At 43.1% G+C, this 23952-nt stretch overlaps 1 protein-coding gene across 2 annotated transcripts in view; it reads right to left on the bottom strand.

Annotated features, from left to right (window-relative positions):
- ACAD11 (acyl-CoA dehydrogenase family member 11) overlaps window positions 1-23952 on the bottom strand; it is a 246609-nt gene that overhangs the window by 106020 nt on the left and 116637 nt on the right. For both annotated transcript variants that reach the window (XM_082259503.1, XM_082259502.1), the window contains exons 14-16: window positions 22570-22636; window positions 20157-20242; window positions 17887-17958 (exon numbers count right to left, since the gene is read on the bottom strand). In XM_082259503.1, the coding sequence (XP_082115629.1) occupies window positions 17887-17958; window positions 20157-20242; window positions 22570-22636 (225 nt within the window). The remainder of the gene's footprint in view (window positions 1-17886; window positions 17959-20156; window positions 20243-22569; window positions 22637-23952) is intronic.

Below are 23952 nucleotides of genomic sequence, written 5' to 3'. Positions count from 1 at the left end.
GGCTTTATCATGTTATATGTTTGTGAGTATTCCATTGTATTTTAACCTAATAAATTCACAGTTCAAACGGTCCTCACTATGTCCAGCAATTCTTTATTTCATGAGGACATCTGAGAATACCGCTTAAAAGAAGAAGGATTGCTTACAACAGAGTCCAAACAGCTTTGCAAGAAACAACAGCTCACTCCACTATAATCTGCTTTAAAAACACCACATAGTGGTAAGTAGATACCCTAAGGGGGAGACCCCGAAGTTGCAAGACCAAGTATCCTGCTTCTGTTACCGCAAAGAACTGTTTTATGGACTGTTTACACTCAGTTTGCATTTTTTGGAGTTTTACATTGTAATATCTGCACTTTAATTTTTATTTTTTATTTTTGATATTTTGCACAATAATTGCACCGAATAGCACTTTATTGATGGTTTACATGAATGGTTTAATCACCATTTTCTAAAATTGTTTTATGAACACTTATTTATATATTTAAAATAGCAGCGCTGCAATCACTGACCTTCACAGACTTTTTATCACATTGTCATTATGGAATATGGTTTGAAATCTTTGCAAAAAATTAAAAAAACTAAAAAAAAAAAAAATGCACATGTATATAAGTATTTACAGCCTTTGCTCAGTACTTTGTTGAAGCACCTTTGGCCCCAATATCAGTCTCAAGTCTTTTTGAGTATGATGCCACAAGTTTGGCACACCTATTTCTTGGCAGGTTCTCACATTCTTCTTTGCAGGACCTCTGAAGCTCCATCAGGTTGGATGGGGAGCGTCAGTGCACAGCCATTTTCAGATCTCTCCAGAGATGTTCAATCAGGTTTAGGTCTGGGCTCTGGCTGGGCCACTTAAGGACATTTACAGTTGTCCCATAGCCACTCCTTTGTTATTTTGGCTGTGTGCTTAGGGTCATTGTCCTGTTGGAAGATGAACCTTTGTCCTAGTCTAAGGTCCAGAGCGCTCTGGAGCAGGTTTTCATCAAGGATGTTTCTGTACATAGCTGCATTCATCTTTACCTCGATCCTGACTAGTCTCCCAGTTCCTGCTGCTGAAAAACATCCCCACAGCATGATGCTGCCATAATCACGCTTCACTGTAGGGATGGAATTGGCCAGGTAATGAGTGGTACCTGGTTTCCTCCAGACATGATGCTTGTCATTCAGACCAAAGAGTTCAATCCTTGTTGCATCAAACCAGAGAATTTTGTTTCTCATGGACGGAGAGTCCTTTAGGTGCCTTTTGGCAAACTATAGGCGGGCTGTCATGGGCCTTTTACTGAGGAGTTGGCTTCCATTTTTCCACTCTACCATACAGGCCTGATTGGTGGAATGCTGCAGAGAGGGTTGTTGTACTGGAAGGTTCTCCTCTCTCCACTGAGAAATGCTGGAGCTCTGTCAGTGTGACCATCGGCTTCTTGGTCACCTCCCTAAGGCCCTTCTCCCCCGATCACTCAGTTTGGCTGGGTGGCATGCTCTAGGAAGAGTCCTAGTGGTTCCAAACTTCTTCCATTTATGAGACCTTCAATGCTGCAGACATTTTTCTGTACCCTTCCCCAGATCTGTGCCTCAATAAAATCCTGTCTATACACAATCCCTTGGACTTCATGGCTTGGTTTTTGCTCTGACATGCACTGTTAACTGTGGGACCTTATATAGACAGCAGTGTACCTTTCTAAGTCATTTCCAATCAACTGAATTTACCACAGGTTGATTTCAATCAAGTTGTAGAGACATCATCTGCACCTGAGCTCATTTTTGTGTGTCAAGGCAAAGGGGGTGAATACTTGGACCCCGTTCACACTGGGGCGACGCTACTTGCCAGGGCGACCTCACAGGTCGCGGTGCGCAGCTCGCACCGCGACCTCGGAGCAGCCGGCACGGACTTCATATCATTGAAGTCAATGCAGGTCGCTCCAGGTCGCCCCAAAGAAGCTCCGGACCCTTTTTCTAAGTCGGAGCGACTTGTGTCGCTCCTATTAGAACGGGTCCACAGCTACTCTATGGCAGGCGACCTACGGCGACCTGGTCGCCTGACAGGTCGCCCCAGTGTGAACGGAGTCTTATGCACATGTGAATTTTTTTCGTTTTTTATTTTTAATAAAGTTGCAAAGTTTTTAAAAAAAACATTTTCACATTGTCATTATCGGGTATTGTATTGGGTACTGTTTGTAGAATTTTGAGGAAGATAATGAATTTAATCCATTTTGGAATAAGGCTGTAACAAAATGTGGAAAAAATGAAGCGCTGCAAATACTTTCTGGATGCACTGTAGGTCAACAAAGAGAGTTCTTTCTCTTTCAGTCCCTTTCCAGTAAAGGGAAGGAGTGGCAACTCCATGTTAAGGCTAAAAGAACTTTGGTGTAACCAAGAAACTAGTTCAGTTAGATCAGCTAATTTAGAGGAAAAGAAAACTTTAGAAGAAAAGGGAAGAAATATAATTCTGACGGGGTACGAGGTAGTAAATTAGACTTTAATTATACTTACCCAAAAAAAAAAAAAAAAAAGGCAGAAAGGCGTAAACAAGACACTTACGTATGATCAGATGAGATTTTGAAATATCAACTACATATGGTTGGCATGGTGTTTGGACTAAAAGAACTTGGGTGTAACCATGTAATTAGATAAATTATTTAGAGGAAAAGAAAACTTTAGGTAAGGAAAGAAATGTTATTCTGACAGGGTGTGAGATAGGATATTAGACTTGTGCACTATAATTATGCAAACAAGAAGAAAGAAAGGTGTAAACAAGATACGTGTGTATGGCCAGATAACATTTTTAAAGTACACAGAGAGGGATATTCATAGCATGTGTGTAGACATAGAGAGAAACTGTTACAGGAAAATTGTTGGGTTTGCCAAAAATAATTTAATTCACTCTTCTTTTTTTTTTTTTTTCTAAAACCCGTGGTGTGTGAAACCCACTGTTACAGGAAAATGGTTGGGTTTGCCAAAAATAATTTAATTCACTCTTCTTTTTTTTTTCTTCTAAAGCCCGTGGTGTGTGAAACACACTCAGACTAACACCCGGTGCAAAAAAAAAAAAGTGCACACAAAAAAAGTGAGAACAGGGTGTGCAACTGGTCCACCTTCAAAGAAGACCGACCCGGACCCTGATCCCCGGAGCACGAGACTCCAGACGGGGACTGAGGTACTCACTGGTCCACCTGGACAAAACCAGGCAGACCCCGTTCTTTAGGAGGACTGCCGAAACAGTCCACCCCAAGTACTAGGTGGGGCTCCCCCAAAGGGAGGCCCCATGAGAGAGGGCAAACTAGGCCAGAAGACCATATCCACCCCCTCCCAAGACTTTCAGGGTAGGCCTGAGGACCCTACTAATCACTGTGAGTAAAGTGCAAACCGGCAAAGTGACAAACGCACAAAGAAAAATACACACACACAAAAGTGGGGAAGGGAAAGTGGAGAAGTGCTTAAAGTGCCAAAGTCCAATACCTTGGCAGGCCCTTCGGCCAGGAATAAAAAAAAATTCCTCTAGTCCCAGCCAAAAGGCCCAGCCCTAGAGGCAGGTGTGAAAAAAAGTGTGTAGGTGCAGTTACCAAAGTGCCGAAAAACTCTAGATGTGCTCCCCCACCTGTGAGAAATAAGGCACCCCTGGCCAAGCCATACCAGGGGCACATACACCATGGGCTTCTCTCACAGCCCGGCCTTCGGCCAGACCAGTGCAGCCCCATCCCTACCAGGAGGTATTGGAATTTGGACAGCTTAGGGAGAGCCTTGCCTACAACTGGGGACAAGCCTTTTGCAAGGCCAGATTCAACCCAGGAGGAAAAAGGCCCTCCCACCACCATGCTATTACATACCAATTACATCATAGAGGAATACTAACCAGCGACCCCTTGTTCAAAGGCACTGGCATTCTCCCTCCTCAAAACTGATAAGAACAGATACTATACTTGATCTTAGCCAAAAGGACTATACTTGATCTTAGCCAAAAGGCAGAGAAGCAAATTTAAGTCACTCTTCTTGTTTATCTACAGAAAATGGCTCAAATTTACTTTAAAGCCAAACTTCAGCCTCACCTGTTTCTGTCCCCTCAGCTTCTGCCTCTTATACTTTGTGAGAACTGTTTTGACTATTAAATTTCCCTCCCTGCCCCTCCCCACTGTGTGTTTCTGAATTTTTTTTGAGGCGCATTGCAGCAGACATGCTTTCTCTTTGGTACCCGCCCTCCAACACCTCAGAAGTTAACTACTGCATCAGCTGTGGTGCACACAACTTTATAGAGCCAGTTTCATCTGGATAAGAAAGGGTTAGTCACCTGCCCCTTCCATGTGCACACTGAATGCCGGGACTCAGGAACTCCCGTGCAACAAACAGTATATGTTGTTCTGTTGCTCTCTGTATGTAGGAATGTATTGTTGCTTCCAAGTGAGTGCAACTGACTTGCTGTGTTCCATATTGCATTAGGTGATAATGTTTGCTGTTTTATCCACTTAAACAAGAGCAGTACAGAATAAAGCAGGGGAGCTCAGACTAGAGTCTTATTCCATGCAGTGTTATCTGGACTGCAAACAGATGTAACACACAGCATCTGGTTTACTGTCTGGTACTGTTTACATTAAGGTAAGGCTGTGTGTATTGGCTTAAGCCTGGTTCATACTAATAGTTTTATTTTTTTTTTCAACCAAAAAACTGACAGCTCCGGTTGGAGCCACTGTATTTATGATCCAACATTAGTACAGCGATCTCCCCTGCTGAACTGTTGTGTTCTGACAGGGGGACAGCCCTCCTGTAAGAACACTCCAGTCAGCCCTCTCAGCCATCGAGAGTCGGTCGGCTCCTGGTTTTTCAGCATGCTTGTCCAACAGAAGCCGGCCAAATGTCCAGGTTATATCAGACCAGCTGCCATACACACGGGCCAAATTTCAGTCGGCTTTTATTGAACAGGCCGATATTGCCCAACAATTGGCCCATGTGTACTAGGCATTAGGCCAAATGTCAATCATGGTTGTTGTGGGCATCACTGCACTGACATGTTGGCTGCAACAGATTCCTTGCACTGGCCAGACACCAGAGAATGAAAAAAGCAAAGGTGGACATGTGACCCCCCTAAAAAACTCTCTATTTTTAGTGAGTATAAAAATACTAGTGCATATTGGGTTTCAGCTTTAAGATAGGAAAAACCTAGAGCCTTATTCCATTAACAGAATAGAGCAGTGTTGGAGAGACCTTACCCACTGCTTGCTCTGTGTCAGAATAAGTTAGGATTTTCTGCCGAGCTACATTGTTCTCTGTAAATATTTCCTATTTTCCAATAGATAATCCAATCATGGGAAGACATTGTATAACCTGTCCTCCATTTATTTTCCATGGGGATGTATGGATGTTTATTGATTGCAATGGTAACTTATGTTCCATAGCCATGCTGGGAGAAGGCAATCCCCCTGCCATTGAACTAGGCAGTTAACACCAAGTGGATGATTAAATATCTTCCACCAGTCTTGCTAGTTATAAGTTCATGAGCTGCCTGTTTTTATTTGCATTGCACAGGAAATGTAAAAGGGACACAGAGTAGCTGTCACTCACCGCTGTGGAGGAGGAGGGAGGGGCCTTTTGCTGTGTGTCCCTCTTGCGCTGACTGTGTGTGCTGTGCTCGGGCGCTGCATGTACAGCTGTAGTACAGAATGGCAGCATGTACATAAGGGGAGTCCTACGGGACTCCATAAGTCCCGGCAGCACATGGGGAACATATAGAACAGAAAGAGTGTTAGCATGGACGGGGGACACTTTCAAAAGAAGACGCAACAAAGAATTTTTTTTTTTTTAAATAGTAGTAAATACATGTAAGTTATAATATTATTAATTGTTTTTTTTTTTTTTTTTGAAAAAGGAGACTTTAAACTAGAGCTGTAGGCAAAAAAAATGTATTTTTGTAAAATCTTACCGTAAAATCCTTTTCTCTTAGCTCATTGACAGACGTAGTCCTCGGTGATACAGCACCTTCGGGTTATGTTGCCTCCACAGGAGTAGGACTAGACAGGAAATAAAATGCTCTGGCCACACCCTAGGGGCAGTCCCCGAGGGTATATCCTCTCTCTCTCTGCCACAGCAAATCAGTTATGTCACAAAAGCAGTGTTTAGAGAATTTAACCCAACCCAACTCCAAAACAGAGGGTACTACGTCTGTCAATGAGCTAAGAGAAAAGGATTTTACGGTAAGATTTTACAAAAATCAACTTTTCTCCATCGATTCATTGACAGACGTAGTCCTCGGTGATACAGCACCTTCGGGACGTCCCAGAGCAGTATCACAAATGAGGGGTGGGAAAATGGAAATCAAATCCAAATCTAGAAGGCCCAACCGGTGCCAACTAGAAGTTTACAATGCTCATCCTTAATGATGAGACTCAACAAAAAAATTTTCAAACAGAAAAAAACCCTCGAGGTAGACCACCGGTCTCCTCAAATTGCGGCCTGCAAAACCTTGCGGCCAAATGAGGCATCCGCCGATGCCATGACATCAATTTTATAAAATTTTGTAAAGGTATGTACCGACGACCAGGTGGCCGCCTTACATACCTGGACCACTGACGCCTGATGGCGAAAGGCCCAGGAAGTACTGAGCGCTCGAGTGGAGTGCACCCTAACAGGGAACGGAGGACTCTGACCCTTAATAGAATAAGCCTGTACCACCGTCTGTCTAATCCATTTGGCAATAGTCGCGGCAGATGCAGGCAACCCCTTTCTGGGGCCATCCGTGATCACAAAAAGTGAATCCATCTTACGGAACGATTCCGTAGCCTTCAGGTATACCCTGATTGCCCTAACCACATCCAAGGAATGCAACGCATGTTCCCGATGATGATTGGGCTGAGGACACAAGGAAGGCAATATCTTCATTCAGATGAAAATCTGAAACCACCTTAGGAAGAAAGGATGGCTTAGGATGGAGTACTACCTTATCCCTATGAATCACCAAGTATGGGGACTGGCATGATAAAGCAGCCAGTTCTGACACCCTGCGTGCAGAAGTAATAGCCACCAAGAAGGCCACCTTCTGGGATAAAGTAAGCAAGGGAATCTCCCTGATGTTTTCAAAAGGAGGTTTCTGTAGAACCGACAAAACCAAATTAAGATCCCAGGGCGGTAAGGGCGCGCGGACTGGTGGAGCCAGGTGCCACACCCCCTGGATGAAATTCCGCACCAAGGACTTGGTAGCTAAAGGTTTCTGAAAGAAGATTGCTAATGCTGAAACTTGACCCTTGATGGTGCTCAAGGCTAGCTTCTGCTCAACCCCTTTTTGCAAAAAGGCCAATATTCGAGTCACCGAATAGGTACGTGGAGGAAATCCTAAAGATTCGCACCACGCGATATAAGTCTTCCATGTGTGATAATAGACCTTGCTGGAAGTCGCTTTCCTTGCTTTAATAAGGGTAGGAATGACTGAAGCTGACAACCCTCTGTCCTTCAGTACTTGGGTCTCAATGGCCAGGCCATTAAAACCAGCGACTGTAAAGCACAATGGTAGATTGGTCCTCGAGACCACAGATACTCCCTGAGACGCAGTTCCCACGGAACGTCCGCGACTAGCAAGTCCCAGTCGGCCAGGCCGGCTTGACGAGGCCAGCCTAGAATTTCTAGGACCACTGGCACTGACGGGATTTGAACCAGGCGTCCCTAGAGCTATCTGGCCCTGACCATCCGACAAAGTCTGGTCGTTTTCTGTTCCCACACATTTATCCGACACCTGATTCCTATCAGGAACGGTGATCTCTCCTGGTTGAATCTCAGGGACCGAAGTCACCCGGCTAGAGGCTTCTTGGTCTGTCTGGTCAACCAGATCCGATTCCTGTGGGGAATTGAGACTAATCTTAGGAAAAGGTAAAGGAAAAGATCTATTCAGGGAACGGTGACTACCGCTCCCTGTAGTACTTAAATGTTGGAAGGGAAGAATCGCACCGGTAGTAGTAGTCGATGCTCGATCTAATGTCCTGAATACCGGTGAAAACGTCCCCCCACCCTCAACCCGGGTGGGGGCGCACCTTCAGGCTGTGTAATCCTTTGCTTCGGGTTTGGCTGAGTCGGTCCTCTGTTTGTCCGACCAGCCTTTCTTGAACCCTCCTGGAGGAGTCTTGCCTTTCCCGCTTGTTCCAGCCGGGCGTGCGAACCCTTTATGGGCGGTAAAGAAAGGTCCTTGCTTGTTGCGAGGTCCCTTAGCTTTAGCAGCCTGTGGCAAGAAAGTGCTCTTGCCCCCGGTGGCATCCTTAATAATTTCATCTAGGGTGGCCCCAAATAGGCGATTCCCCTGAAAGGGGAGATTCGTCAAGGTCTTTTTGGAACCTAGGTCAGCTGACCAGCATTTTAACCACAGCACACGTCTGAGGATTACCGCTGACATAGATGCATGCCCTAATAGGGGGGTGGCATCCAAGGCTGCGTCACAGACAAACTGTAGCCCTTGTATAATCTGTTCCATCAAATCAGATGTTCCCTGGGGGATATCTTTTCCCCTTAGGTCTTGGCGTACCAATCTCGCCCATTCCGTTAGTGTCTGGGAAACTAGACCAATAACAATTACTGGTCTAAATGCTGACCCTATCAGGGAGAAGATAGTGCGGGACTCCGCTTCCATCTTTCGATCCACCGGATCCTTAAAGGACGAAGTGTCCTCCACTGGGATAACCGTGGCTTTATTCAGCCTGGAAATAGGTGGATCCACCACTAGTGGTACCGTCCATTTCTTAATGAGGGATTCCTCAAACGGATAGCGTCTAGCAATACGCTTGGAAATAGTAAAGGTACGCTTAGAATGCTCCCATTCTCCTTTAATTTTATTACCAAAACACTTGGGTACAGGAAAAACCTTCACCGTTTTGATGGGCTTGTTAGTACCAAAGGGAATCTCTGTTTCAGTTGCCTCTGCCGGTACAACCTCAAGTCTTAAGGTTTCCCGCACCGCCACAACTAGTGCGTCCACCAATGCTTCTTCCTGAATTATGGCGGAAGAATGAACGTCCTCCTCACTGTCTGAGGGAGCTTTACCTGAGATAACAGCCCTTGCAGAGGGACCTGCAGCTGCAGTGACCGTCTCTGAATCTGAGTCAGAGGTGTCAGATAATATAGGGGTAGGCGGGGGTCGCTTTCTTGACCCCCGTCCCTGACATGCCACCTCCACCCGAGCCACCATAGACTCCAAAACTGCTGTAAATGCATCCATACTCTGTGCACCGGCGGGTCCCGTGGCCCCCTCGAGGGAAACAGGTGGGGGTACTTGTGTGGCAGGGTCCATGATTATTCCAGTAACTACCCGGAAAATACAATCCAAACTTAAATAAAAAACTATTTTTTTTTTTTTTTCAGACCCCCAGCGCCACAAAAGCCCCTCAGTGTTACCTGCTAGGGATCCCTATCGATCGAGAGAGAGAGAGATAGACCCCCAGGCTCACCACTTGATGCTCAGAGTTCACTGCAACAGGTTACAGCGCTGTCTTCACAAACAGGAAGTCTTTTGGCTGGCTGCCCAGGAAGAAAGGAGGCGGCTCCACCCCTCTGCACGCCTTCCGGCGCCTCCCCTAGCTCCACGAGGTGTTTGGGTCACCTCAAACATGGCCGCCCCCATGCTGGAGACACGAGGCTACGCCAAAATGGCGGCCTCGTGCGATCTAGCAAACAATGGTGGCGGTTGTACCGAATAGCGGCGTGACTGCAGAGCATCACAACACCTTCTCTACATGGGGATTTAGCCTGGTCGGCGGTACCGGACCCTGGCGGACCGCATGGCCGTCGGAAGGCCTGCTATTGCTGGAGACTTGACTTGGAAAGCAGTCTACATGTCCGTGGCTTCTGACTGGTAGGATACTTATATTATCACAGTAAGATTCCCATACTGCCACTGATTACAATCTTTTAACATATTTACAATTACATTGTCAGCTCCCAAACCAAGCCTCCTGGCTTTTTGCACATAAAATTCACACTCAAAGTAGGGGGATCTGTGCCATGTTATAGGATAGAGGGGAACTCATCCTTACCATACAGAGAGGGGTCCGCGTTTACCACAAGACCCGTCAGGGGAAAGGGGGAACATACTACTCACCATACCGGAACCAGGCGGGCACTAACTCCTGACAGTACCCCTCTCCACCGGGGCGGGAGGGCTGTCGATCAATACGGACGCCGTGACTCATGGTCCTTGGCGTTTCAGCGAGACGTTTAACTCGCAGGGTCAGTCCCTCCAGTGGGACTATGTCGCGGCCGACCCAGCGCGGAGCTATGGCCTGCACGCGCTCGTAGGCTGAACTGGGGTGACCACCAGATCTCAACATCCAGCCCGTCGCCCAGTTCAGCTTTCTTGCTTGAAGATCTCACAGGAACACTGGAGAAAAAAAAACTGTCTAAAAAATCTTTTTAAGAAAAAAATCCTGCCAGGACCGAAGATCCCAGCAAGGTATCTAGGTCCTTACTCCTGACTAGACAGAAAAAAACTGATTTGCTGTGGCAGAGAGAGAGAGGATATACCCTCGGGGACTGCCCCTAGGGTGTGGCCAGAGCATTTTATTTCCTGTCTAGTCCTACTCCTGTGGAGGCAACATAACCCGAAGGTGCTGTATCACCGAGGACTACGTCTGTCAATGAGCGATAGAGAAATTTTCATTTTGGATACAGGGAGAGTTATATGTCCCATTGGGGAGATTTACCTTCACTTCCTGTCTCATAGCCAAACAGGAAGTGAGAGGAAATCTCTGCAAATTAAGGGAATCTCTTGGGGCCCCCCAGGTCACCAGAACTAGTGTCCCTATTGGAAGATTTCCTCTCTATTACTTTTCTAAGGATAACTTAAACTATGGGATTTTCTTTTACTTTTACTTTCACTGATAATAGTAAATAGGACAAATAGAGAGGTGAATCTCCCTAAAGGGCACATTTTAACAAAGGCTAAAAGAAAAAAAGAGAACCAAAACGGCTAAGAGATAGAGCAACTTATTTGCCTCTTTTATCTAGATTTTATTACTCAGCCTGGTGTTTGCTACAGCTGTATAACATTTTCCACATTTACCTCTTTCCATGTGTGTAAATTCAAAAGCTACTGCATACAGTGAGCAGCCACAAATTTTACTGAGAGGTTACAGGTTTGGACATTTATTTACAACAAATATAATCTGACAAGTATGCTAACAGTCTTTCAGTAAAAACATTAAATGACATCTAAAGGTAACATGAAGTCATTTTGTACATGCTAGATAGTTTGTTTAAAGAGCTCTGTAGGTAAAGCTATGATTTACACACAGAGCGACTTAAGCAACTGACTTATCCCTCAATAGATGGTTCAGTCAATAAAGGTGGCCGGGAGGCACAGAGCACAGCACTGCTTCTGTGCTTTATCTTTAGATAACCCATAGTGCTCTGGAAATCCTTTGTCATAATAAATAGTTATATGAAGGGCTGCCATCACAGGGGTACCACTGGTCCACCTGTAGGAAGCGGAAGTGACGCACACACGCGGAAGTGAGGACCGCAATCTTCCTCGAGTCTTCTATTGTATGCGCAATGTTCTACTGGCTAATGTGAGTTTTTTTAATCTATATGAAAATAAAGCCTTTTATACATGACAATATTGCACTATCTTGAGCCTTTCTGATTTGAGATTCGCTGGCTACTTGGAAAAGGATAGGAAGCTGATCCATCCTAGGCAGTCCATACAACAGTACCCACTGGTTTACAGAGCAGGAGTGAAAAGGAGCCCCCTGGATTTCTGATAAGGCATATGTTTTCAGATCTTGAAGTGAGCGACTAGCACACACAGAAGGGTCTATAAGAGAGAAGAAGCACCCCACTATTTAAGCACGGTGTTAGGTGAAGGGTCAACACCTTTAAGATTTCCCTACCTGGATACACTATTGGACTATTTGTTGGATTTTTTCGGAGCACTCAGGACACTTTACCTAAAATATTGAATGAATTTATGCACCTTTTTATGGACTGAGCACTTTTACCTGTCACTGAATGCATTTATGGCTTTTTAGAGATTAGATTGATGTTGTATATTCTATTATTATTGTTTACTATAGATCACATCTTTATTTATTTTACGCTTGATGGTTTTATACATTTATTATAGCACTTCGATTTATTTATTTATTCATTAATTATTTACACGAATACACTTAATTTAACTAAGATTACTTAATAATTCACCACTTGTAGTAGCATTTTAATATAACTATTATTTTATTCACATTTTTAAACATTTGAATTTGATTAAATATTTATTGGAAGACGAGCTATTCACGTCCCAGAAGCGCAGTATCCCCCACCCTCTATTTTTAGCTTCACACTGCATGGTTTCCAGTACTGATACATGCAGCATCTGGGATAGGTCCATTTAACTGCACATTCCCCCAGACAGCGCAGGACTCATCACATATATTTTTAGGAAATTAGTTGTGTTGTACTGCCCGGAATCTCCCCTCCTGTCAGACCAGGGCTCGTGCATCACATAAGACTGGATCACTCTTAGATTGCATTAGACTGTATACATACACACAGTTTGATTACCTCCCCCTATCTCTTCCAAGGGCTGCTCACCCCATGGCAGCAGGAAATGTGGGTGGGGGCGGGGCAGTAATCAAACTGTGTGTGTGTACAGTCTGTCTCGTGGGCTGTATAGATGAGCGCTGTTCTGACAGAAGGGGAGAGCACAGAATAGCCCTTATTTTCTCCTGGCTTTGCAGTGGTTTCCCCCTGTAAGTTGGGGTGGGATTTGGGGGGGGGGGGTATGTGCTAGGAGGAGGGTTTGGGGGGATTTAAGCCACAATGGAGGATTGAGGAGAATGTGTGTGCTAGGAGGGAGGTATGAACTTGTGCTAAGTGGGGGGATTGGGGGGAAACTGTGCTGTGGGGTATTGCGTAGGGAGGAAGAATTTGTGCTGGGAAGAATAATTTGGAGGGGGTGTGGATTTGTGGAGGGATTGCAAGAGGGGATTTGTGCTAGGAGGAGGGATTGGGGGGATTTGTGCGAGAAGAGATGGGGTTGGGGAGGTTGTGCTAGGAGGAGGGATCTGAGCAGGGAGGGGGAAGATTTGTGCTGGGAGGAGATATTTGGCAGGGGAGATTTGTGCTAGGAGGAGGGATAAGGGGGGGGATTTGTGCTAAAAGGAGGGATTGGGGGCGATTTGTGCTAGGAAAAGTGATTGGAGTGGATTTGTGCTGGAAAGGGGGGGATGGGGGGGGGGGTTTGCACTAGGAGGAGGGATTGGGGAGAGATTTGTGCTAGGATGAGGGATTTGTACTAAGAGGGATTGAGGGGGATGATTTGTGCTAGGAGGAGTAATTGGAGTGGATTTGTGCCAAGAGGAAGCTGGAGATGTGTGCTAAGAGCACGGATATTGTGCTGGGGGGATTTGGGTAGGGAGAAAGAATTTGTGCTGGGAAGGGAAATTTGGAGGGGGGTGTGGATTTGTGCTAGGAGAAGAGAAGGGGGGGGGGGGTTGTGCTAGGAGAAGGTACTGGGGGGGGATTTGTGTTAAGAGGGTTTGGTGGGATTGGTGCTGGTAAGGGGAAGATTTGTGCTGGGAATAGGGATTGGGGGTAGGGGGGGATTTGTGCTAGGAGGAGGGATTGGGGGGGGGAGATTTGTGCTAGGTGGAGGGATTAGGGGGATTTGTGCTTAGAGGAAGGATTTGGGGGGGGGGGTGATTTGTGCTAGGAGGAGTGATTGGAGTGGATTTGTGCTGGGAGTGGGGATGTGGGGGGAGGGGAGTTTTCCTGGGAGGGGGGATTTGTGCTGGGAGGGGGGGGGGGGGTCTGGGAAAGTAGGTTTGTGCTAGGATGAAAAATTTGAGCAGAAAGAGGATGTGTGCTAGGCGGGTACTTTTTACTGGTTTCAGGGAGATTTCTGCTAGAAGGGGGGGTTGGGTGGGATTTGAGCTGGGAGGCAGGATTGGGGGGCAAAGATTTGTGCAGAGAGGGGGAATTTGAACTGGGAGGAGAGAGAACATTTGCATTTTTGTTTGGGGAGAATTTTGGCTTGCAGACAGAATTTAGGCTTAGAGGGTGAGTGTGCTGATTAGTGCAGTTTTTTTGAGGGGGAGGGATTTATGTTGAGACAGGATGCTCACACTTGGGGGGGGGGGGGGGTGTTGCAGTTTGTCATCTTCACCTTGGGAGCAATAGCCACATGAAAAAAAAAAAAAAAAACACTCATTAACACTGTACAGGCCACAGTGCCCATGTGAATGAGCCCTCATTTACACACAGTACTTTATTTATTTGCACAGTTTCATCTTTTAGATTTTGGCAGGAATTTTGTAAGATATGTTATGTTTGTGTGCTAATAATGATTTTTGTGTAAAACATTTTTTTGATATTTTTACAGGGGTGCTGTCATTTGGCTGTACGGGGCCCCGTGATTTCTAATGTCAGCCCTATTTTTATGCAAAACAAACATTGCTTCTAAATGATATAAAACAGTTTCTAAACTATCTCTAGCCAAAACTTTTTTTTTAGGTTTTGTTTATAGTACGCTGTCCTGTTTTTATTGCGGTCTGCGCACCCACTGGGTATATTCTGATCATTTTTCCTGGTGACCAATGCCACCGGAATAATAAATGATGGGAAATCCAAATGTTTACATTTGGCATTATAATATATAGTGAGGGTGAAGCCTACAATGAGGACACCTGTTCCAGTGGCAACTATGTAAGAGGGCATTTTCTTTCTTTCTCAATTTCTTCTGGCATTGTGTTGTGTCTTTAGCACAGTAAGTAAAGGGACATCTCCTCAATAGAACACTTAAGAGCAAATAAAAAAAAAAAGTCACTGGAGTTTTTCCACACACACAGATTTAAATATATGTTCCTATGGTTTCCTATGCTTCAATGGTCTGGATGCGATCACCACTGTCAGCAGCTCATGTAAATACAGTATGCATGACACCTGTAAAATAGAAATCTATTGATTACACCCTTAAGTCTACAGGTTGACAAGTGATACCTAAAACACTCTTGAGAGTGTTAATGGAGGTGAGCGGCCATTACACCTATTTGTTTGGAATTGCAGCTCACTAAAGGTCGCACTGAGAATCACCGGAATTGCTTGATTTTTTCAGCTGCTATGAACTTGAATTTTTTCTATTTGCACTGATTTTTATCTGGATTGGGACTTTTGATTCTTGATTGATTATTTATCAGAGTTATCTCAGTGCATGATTCACTTTATGATATTCACCACGTCACATTTTTGATTTGGAAATTTTATCTTGCTGAAGAGCTGAGAGTGGTTCGCCCTTCAGAGGGCTTTTTTTCCACTTTTTTCACATTTCTTCATATTTTCCCTTATCTTCCGATTAGGTTTTATATTTTGGTTATTATTATCACTTGTGTCACTGGTTTAGTGATTTTTTTCACTTCATCACAAAGAGTGAAAGCAGTTCACTCTTCATAGGGCCCATTAGTCAACTTAATTTTCTGACCCGATGTTTTTGGAAAATATTGTTCTCTTTCAACACTTTTTGTTCAAGTCTATGTAAGACACTGTTTGTGTATATCCAGCTATTTTATTGATTACCATTTGAGCACTCTTTTAGGATATCCACACTTGTTTTCACTTATTATTCGAAGAATTTTTCATCTTCTGGTAATACACTATTGTTACCTCCATTTCTTTCTCACCCTTGATTTTGGGTTCACGGATTTTAGATCTTCACACGCATCACTGCACTTTATATTTATTTCTACATATTTATTTATCATCACTTTGGCACCTTTAGCACTTCATAGATTATATATTTTACAATATCAAGTGATTTTTTATAAAATATTAAGTGATTATTTATACATTGATGGTTTACCAAGCTTAGAGTACCTGCGCTGATTTTACTGCTTTTACTGTATGTGGTGACACTACATTATTGGCTGTAGGTCTCTGGTGCTCCATTCTTCTAGTATTACCTCCTCCTGGTTATCCGTCTCCTTTTCTCTTTTGGTAGCGCACAGGTTCACTCTTACCTATATTGGCTAGGTTTCCTCCACTGTCCAATGAGAGCCCTCATTGGACATAGTGGGGAGACTCCCCAGACCCAAGACACCCTGGGAAACACATGCCAGCCAGCAAATTAATCAGGCCCTCCTGATATGCAGACAGGGCCACCCATATGCTTCTTCCTAGCACCTACCTAGGAGGGTGCTGCATGCACATGTGCAGCAGTGCATTGTTACGACACATCTCAGTGCTTCATTTTTGTTTAAAAACTGTTTTTAAAGAATAAGTTCACCTTTAAAAAAAATAATAAATGCATTTTTTTGCAGGTAAAAAAATGTGCATTTACTATTTTTTTTAGGAGCCTGGAAAGCATTTCACCCCAGATCAGCAGATTGCTGGTGCCATGCAGGTCCCTTACCCTAGAGACTGTCAGTGTGCGCTGTGTGCCTGTACGGGCAGGCAGTTTTACACTGACAGGAAGAATCAATGAATTATACTTACCTGTTCTGTGCAGCGGTTTAACACATAGCAGCCCCAATACTCCTTTTCTGGTATCCCCCACCAGCACTCCTGCCTATGGGAGCACTTGTGCGTGCTCGATCCTGAGCCGAGCTGCTTGCGCCTGTTCAGACACACAGCCTGGCTCAGCCCCACCTTCACTCTCTGATGACAGGTTATGATTGACAGCAGCAGGAGCCAATGGCTCCCGCTGCTCTCGGCCAGGCCCCCGAGAGCAGGAAATGGAGAGAGGAGCTGCTGTAAATGTGCACATTGCTCGCTTGGGTTCAGGTGAGTATTTAGGGGGAGCTGGGGGCTGTACTACCATTAAAATAATGTTTACCCTAATGCAGAGAATGCATTTAGGTAAAAAAAAAAACAAACATTTACCTTTAAAACCACTTTAAATTACATTCTTTCAATGATATGTGCTGCAGAACATTGCAACATATTGCTTTGCATTGTCTTGCAAATATATGGATAATTTTATCACAGTGCAGACTGGCATCACTACATGGCAGCCATTTATAACAGTATTTACAGTTTTCTGTACATTCAATTTTCACAGCTTTGCAAAAATACACAATTTAATTTTGAGATTCAATAGGAATTTTGCTTTGTTTGTGTGCATTAGAATTTCTATCGAAAATATCTGTTTGGCAAATATTTGCCCAACTATCAACTGACCTATAAAATCAATAGCACCATCTTTTTATTCTACCAGTCCTATGCTCTCATAAAATGTGTAGTTTGGGGAGTCTTCTACAAACTCTGAAAGCTGTATGTGAAAAATAAAAAAAAAGGGAAATTTTGCAAAAATTGCCTGAAGCTAAAAGTGAAGAGCAGGATCTGGCAGCAAGAGCATTAATAACATGAAGGAAAAAAAGTTGTATAAACATTTTTAACCAAGTGTAGAATTAAGCTACTGCTCTGTCTGAGACTTGATTGAAAGATTTTTAAATAATTTTTTATAGATAAACTCTCCTATCATTTAAAAAAATCAAGTTACTGCTTTAACAAGTTACTGCTATTTGCTACAGTGGAATCCAGACCGAAGTCAATAAAATGCCAACACTCTGTGCCTCGCCCTGGTTTCCTCTCTAGTCCGCAGAAGAGAAATTTTCAGAAGTGTTTATGTAACTTTATAACATCAGTTTTCCTTGCTTCAAAATAAAGACATGAAATGGGCCTTGACTAATTTTACAGTATGTATTACTAGTAAACATTATGGTTTATTGAAAAATGAACAGAAGTAGTTTGCTAAAGCTTTATTCTGACACCCATACCCGGAGAATGAGCGTCCTGGTTTATGCGGCTTAAGCCACCAGGTACTGCGTGCAGGCAGCCTATTTGTGTTTATTGGGACAAAGCAACTGCACAGACACCGCCACTTGTCCCAACTGTAGCTGTGCGGGTGTGATTGTTTTGCGCAGAGTCGTTCTAACTTACCTAGGATAAGGTTCGAGGCCGGGACCCGCACATTGTTAAAGTGCACTTCTAAATGTCCTCCGTGATGAGTATCTGAAAAATATTCAATGTTTATGTCTAATAAAAATACTTCATGTGAAAGAAACCCTGTTGGCGGACCATTCATAACAAAATCATTTAACATTATAAGCACATTTAACATTTTTTTTGCATGTGTTTGTCTCACTTGTGTAGACATCCAAAAGGCCTAAGTCTGCTGCTGGGCGTGACCATCCTGGGTGTGAGCAGCCCCGGCAGACTCGGCGCTCTCACTCAGGTGACACCGAATTGTATTTCTCTTTGCTCCTCCCCCTGCAGCTATATAAAATGCCATGTAGGGAGGTGAGGGGAGGGGCAGAGATGCTGGGCCAGCCCAGACTGTAATTAGACATCCCAGCAGCGGAGAGGGCTATGACATGCAAGGAGGAAGGGGGCTGTGCTAGGTAATATTCCTGTGCTGCGTGGGCTAATAGAGCTGTGGGACTTGTGACAGGCACTCATCAAGAGAGCTGACTATGCCCATCTCCTCCTCCATTAACAGAATGAAAAGTGAACTATGAATGGAGGAGGAGGGTCTTTTATTTATCCTTCTTTAATATTGCAACATCATGTCCAAAATGACTGTGTGATATTAGTGAAACATGGTACAGAGAACTTATGCAATGCATTAATTAAATGAAGTTGTCAAGGGGAAGAATGAGCATCGATTTTCTTCAAATAGAATCCTATTTTGCACCAATTTTCTTCAAATAGAATCCTATTTTTGACAATATGCCAACTTTCAAACAATGGATTATAAACACTGGCTACAAAAGTTGTGGTTGTGAACATGAGTGGAAAAAAAAAAATTTATAAAGAAGATTTGTCTTTCTTTTCCCCAATTTACCCCTCTTGCGTCTTTTACCCTGTCCACTGTCCTCCCCAAACCCAGGCAAGTTAGTTGATGGACGGAACGCGGGTTCTCAGATGTTCATTCTCTGCTCACTCCAACTAGAATAATGACATTCGATGAGCTCCGATCGTCACATGACCGCTGGGAGAACATTATTGCTACCTTCAGCTCCGTCACTTCATTCAGAAGCTCCTTAGGTGTCATCCGACACCCTACCTCCTTACGGCTTTCAAAAGCATATGTAGGTCACGTCTATACTCCACAAGTATAATCTCCTGGTTTCCTCTAGGAAATCCCCAATGCTCTCCTTTAGCTACACTTGGAAAGCAATCTAGCTGTGGGGCTGGTACCGGAGAACAGACAGATTATGCTTCAAGCTGCTTCAAAGAGTTCCAGAAATGTAACCACTCTGGAAAAAGCTTATAAGGTTATACACCGCTGGTACTACACAACAGGTCGGCTGACCTGTATACGTAGTTCCCCAATATCCATCGACATGTTTCCTGCGGTTGTTCCCTGCCGGGAATGATGGCCCACATCTGGTGGAGTCACTGCCCTATAGTGAGTAGACTATGGATCTAGGTTTATGCACTATTATGAGCGTTACTTTACTCTGACGTAAAGAGGAACCCCTGCAAAGCCCTCCTTTTTGAACCTATAGAATCATTATTCTATACGCAAACTGGCAATGCACCTTTTTACTGCAACTAGGCTCACTATAGTGAAGGTCTGGAAAACTCCTGCTCTCAGTTTTGAGGCAGTGAAACATCACATGAACGATGTTATGGTCAATGAGAAATTAACATCTATACTGTCTGATTCCCATGGCCAGTTTCTGCAAGTTTGGTAACCCTGGATATCCTATGCTCATCCCTTGCGCTTTGACCACGTTACTGACATTATGATACTTCTGTGTACATTGTCCTATGAGACCACTCTCTTTCTTCTTCTCTTTCTTTCTCCTACTTTAATTTTTCTCACTTTTCCTTTTCTTCCTGCATCTCTAGCCTCCTCCTATTTAATCAGGAGGTCTTTGGTTCCCAATCTTTTGTATACTTCAGTTGACTGACTCTCCTCCGGTCCAGTGGCCATGAACATGCTGTGGCTCAGTGCATTTCCTTACAGTTTTTGGTTAGGCTACTACTGACAATTATATTCTAATCTTTAAGCACATCTGAACATTACTTTCATACTGTGGATCATTTTGATTATTGCAATCATTTACTCATTGTAATTCCCCCTTATTCCACTGTATTTTGGTGCTGTACTTTATAAAATAAAACAAAAGTCCAAAACTAGAGTATGATGTATTAAACACTGGAAAAGGGGATATTCTATATCATGTGAATAAAGCATTTACCTTCGTATCCAAAAACTTTCAGAGCTCTCACACGATTAACACCTTCTGTGTCCATGGGTACTACAATCATACTATGCTGTTTGTATCTGGGCAATAAAAGAGAAATGGGAAGATGCAAACAATATTATTATATAAGGGATAGATACAAACTATTCTGATATTTAGTTTAAGGCTGGGTTCACACTATTGCGATGATAGATATCACATGTGATTTGCACTGCATTGCCGCATTTGCTATGCAGATCACATGTCTGTGGGATGCTTCTTGCTATGGGGGCACCCGAGCAGGCTCGCTCCCTAGCTGCGCTTCTGTGAATAGACATTGTCCAGTCATACAGGAAGCACGGCGCGGCCCCGCTCCTTCCTCACTTACTGACTGACAGTAGCAGGAGCCAATGGCTCCCACCGCTGCGTGAGGCGATGAAGAGAGAGAGTCCCGGGGCATCTGAGGCTCCCGTGCACATTGCTGGATCGAGAGCGGGCTCAGGTAAGTAATAAGGTGGGGGGGGGGGGCTGCGGGTGGATCTGCACCCAGAAGGTTTTTTTACCTTCATGCAACCTTCTGCCTTTAGAACTACTTTAAATAGTGGTGTTGGTTTGTGGGCTTTGGTTGTAGTGTAGTTTTGCTTTAATGTTTCCTATACTTGTCTTTTGATGGGTGTATGATTAATTCAATCATCTTGCTGAAAAATAGGAAAATGAATTGTGCTAAGAAGAGGTATGACGACATGCTGTGAACATATTGGGGTTAATTTACTAAAGTCAAATAGGCTGTTCACTTTGCCAGAAAATTTTCTTTAGCTTAAAAAAAAAATGTGTGGGAAAAAAATAAAATAAAATATAATAATAAGACAATGAAGTATATTTAATCTCCAAAACAAACTGCTTTATTTAAATGGTAAAAACAATCACATTGTGTTAGAATAGCTATAGTATTATCCAAATGTGTTGCACAGTGGTGTAGTGGTTAGCACATTCACCTAGCAGCAAGAGGGTCGCTGGTTCGAATCCCAACCACGACACTACCTGCCTGGAGTTTGCATGTTCTCCCTGTGCCTGAATGGGTTTCCTCCCACACTCCAAAGACATGCTGGTAGGTTAATTGGGTCCTGTATAAAAAATTGGCCCTACTGTGTATGTATGTGAGTTAGGGACCTTAGATTGTAAGCTCTTTGAGGGCAGGGACTGATGTGAATGTGCAATGTATATGTAAAGCGCTGCGTAAATTGACAGCGCTATATAAAGTACCTGAAAAAAAATAAAATGTGTAATGCAGTATCTGATTGGTAACATGTGTGGTGCATAGTGTTGTCAGCATGTCTGGCTCTGCTCCAGCGCTTTTCATCAAATTGCGACATCACAATTTATTTAAATGCATTGGTGTGGAACTCGATGCACTGACGTCAGTAAGCATGTCACACGTTACCGATCGGGATCTGGATTACATGTTTGGTTAGCGCTGTTCTCATCTAAAAAAACTTGGGATATATAATGATACCAAAATATAAAAGACATGTCCAGTGCTAAATAACGTGTGAAAAAACAAAACAAATGTAGGACAATAAAGTCCAATTATTCTCCCCATAAAATGCTCTATTTAAATTGTTAAAAACACTCAAAATGTGTTAGATTAGAAGAGCGCTATCCAAATGTATAATGCAGATCCAGATTGATAAGTTGCATGCATAGTAACGAAAGCGCATTTGGCTCCGCTCCAACATGCTTCATCATATTGTGACATCGCTGTTTGACAAAATGCGTTGGGGTGGAGCCAGACAAGCTGACATTAGTATGCACGACGCATGTTACTATCCTGGATTAGCACTCTTCTCATCTAACACAATGTGAGGGTTTTTTTTAACCATTCTAATAAAGCAGTTTGTGTTGGATTTACACAGTTTTTTGTCTCTGCGCATAGAATACTGTTCTGAAGACAGTCTGCTTAAAAAGTGCTAGAGTCTTTGTTGGTAGCAGATACTTGTGTATTACAGAGTACATGTGACTCATGACCACTCAGATATTGGGGGTCACTCATCTCTGCTAAGTGTCCCTTTGCACACTGTGATGTTGTGGAAGCATTAAGAGGATATTATTTACTAATGACAAGAAGAACTTTCACATGCACTTTATGCAAGGTTTTTTTGATTCTTATATTGTTGCACTTCTGATTCACTTATTTGAAAACTTTAGACTGCTTATGAGTTTTTTTTTTTTATTCCTTTTGTGGAGTATCACCAGTACTTATCATGAAGTGTGACACATATTGCGTTTTGCTGAGAAGGAAATAAGCTGCACTTTTTTTGTCATATATTTAGTTTTTTTTCACACATTATTTAGCGCTGTAAGTTTCCTATAAACAACTCAGGATCTGAACTTGGTTAATCTCATTAATCAGTTTGGTTAATAAACATACCTGGAAGAAGAAGCATTTGTTGTTTTACCCATTACAATTGCAACTTTACAATTGGGATTTCCAGCACCTGCAAAATTGTGAAAATGTATGGTTAAAAATGTAAACAAAAACATCAAGAGCCTGTGTTATCAATATACGGATATTTAAATTTGCAATAAAAATCTCTTGGGTCAACACCATTAAATATTTTTCATCTGCTAGCGATTGATAGCGTTAACCAAACACCAAGGCGCCAACATGAAAATAATTCACCAGAAGTTACTATCTGGGTGTGCTTCCCACGGGATGCTCATCTGGTTTCCTGGCTGTTTTGTTAGCAAAGCAGAATTATTTTTTTCTCTGAGTGATTCCATTTGTCAGTCACACTGCCTGGCACTCATTCCTTTGAAAACAGCTGGATATAGCTAGGGGAATCTTTGGAACAAGATGTTACTGGTGTAATGAAAGCCATGGTATTTTCGTTTTTTTTTTTTTTTTGTTCCAAACGATTTTATTGACAAAAAAAACAATATAAGGAGACAAGCAATATGAGTTTTACAAGCATGAGAACATAGTGAGTTACATAATATAACCTATACAAAACTGAGTATGCATCTGGCAGTAAAACAAATCGTCTACAGGACAGTTAGTAATAAACAATGAGAAACTTAAAGAACAATATGCTACTGATGTGGAACATAATTGAGTATTGCATAAAACACAAAGCCAGTCTACGATGAAGTAGCCTTTGGCCTGAAAGCATTATCCTTCAATCAGTATCCTAACAAAAATTAAATAATGTATTGAGGATGAGTGAATTAGAAAGGGTATAAATAAGGATGCTCTGGCTATGGAAAGAATGGATAGAGTATGAGTACAAGTGACCAGCACCTGCACTATAGTTAGGTTGGGGAATGTTGGTGTCGATCGAATAGGATGAAAGCATGGGGATATTCAGCTGTGTCAATAAAGTAGGTTGAGAAGTCTGTGTTTCTAAAGTTTGAAAGTATTAGGGAGAAGAGAGGCCATTTTTACTTTAGGTTTGAACTGGGTGAGCGTGGCCCATTTCCTATAAGTATTCCTTTGATGTGCAAAAGTGTATCCAGCTAACCCATGTATTTATAAATTTGGAGAGAGTATTGTGTTATTGAGATGAGTTCTTCCATCTCCGCTATTTTGTCTATACGTTTGTACCAATCTGTGAGCAAAGGGACTCTTGGGGTACCCCACAACCTAGGTACACACATTTTTGCTGCATTTATTAACATCATAGGTAGAGATTTAAAGTATGACAGGTCATTGGACTGTTGGTGGTGAAGGAGGTATTGGGCAGGCGTGAATCCTAAGAAGTGGGTGGTAATTGATACTATTTGGTTATGTACTCTTTTCCAGAAGGCTTTAAAG

This window comes from Pelophylax lessonae (assembly GCF_965119305.1).
Source record: "Pelophylax lessonae genome assembly, chromosome: 5".
Taxonomy (NCBI): domain Eukaryota; kingdom Metazoa; phylum Chordata; class Amphibia; order Anura; family Ranidae; genus Pelophylax; species Pelophylax lessonae.
This window is presented reverse-complemented; position numbering and strand designations above follow the sequence as displayed.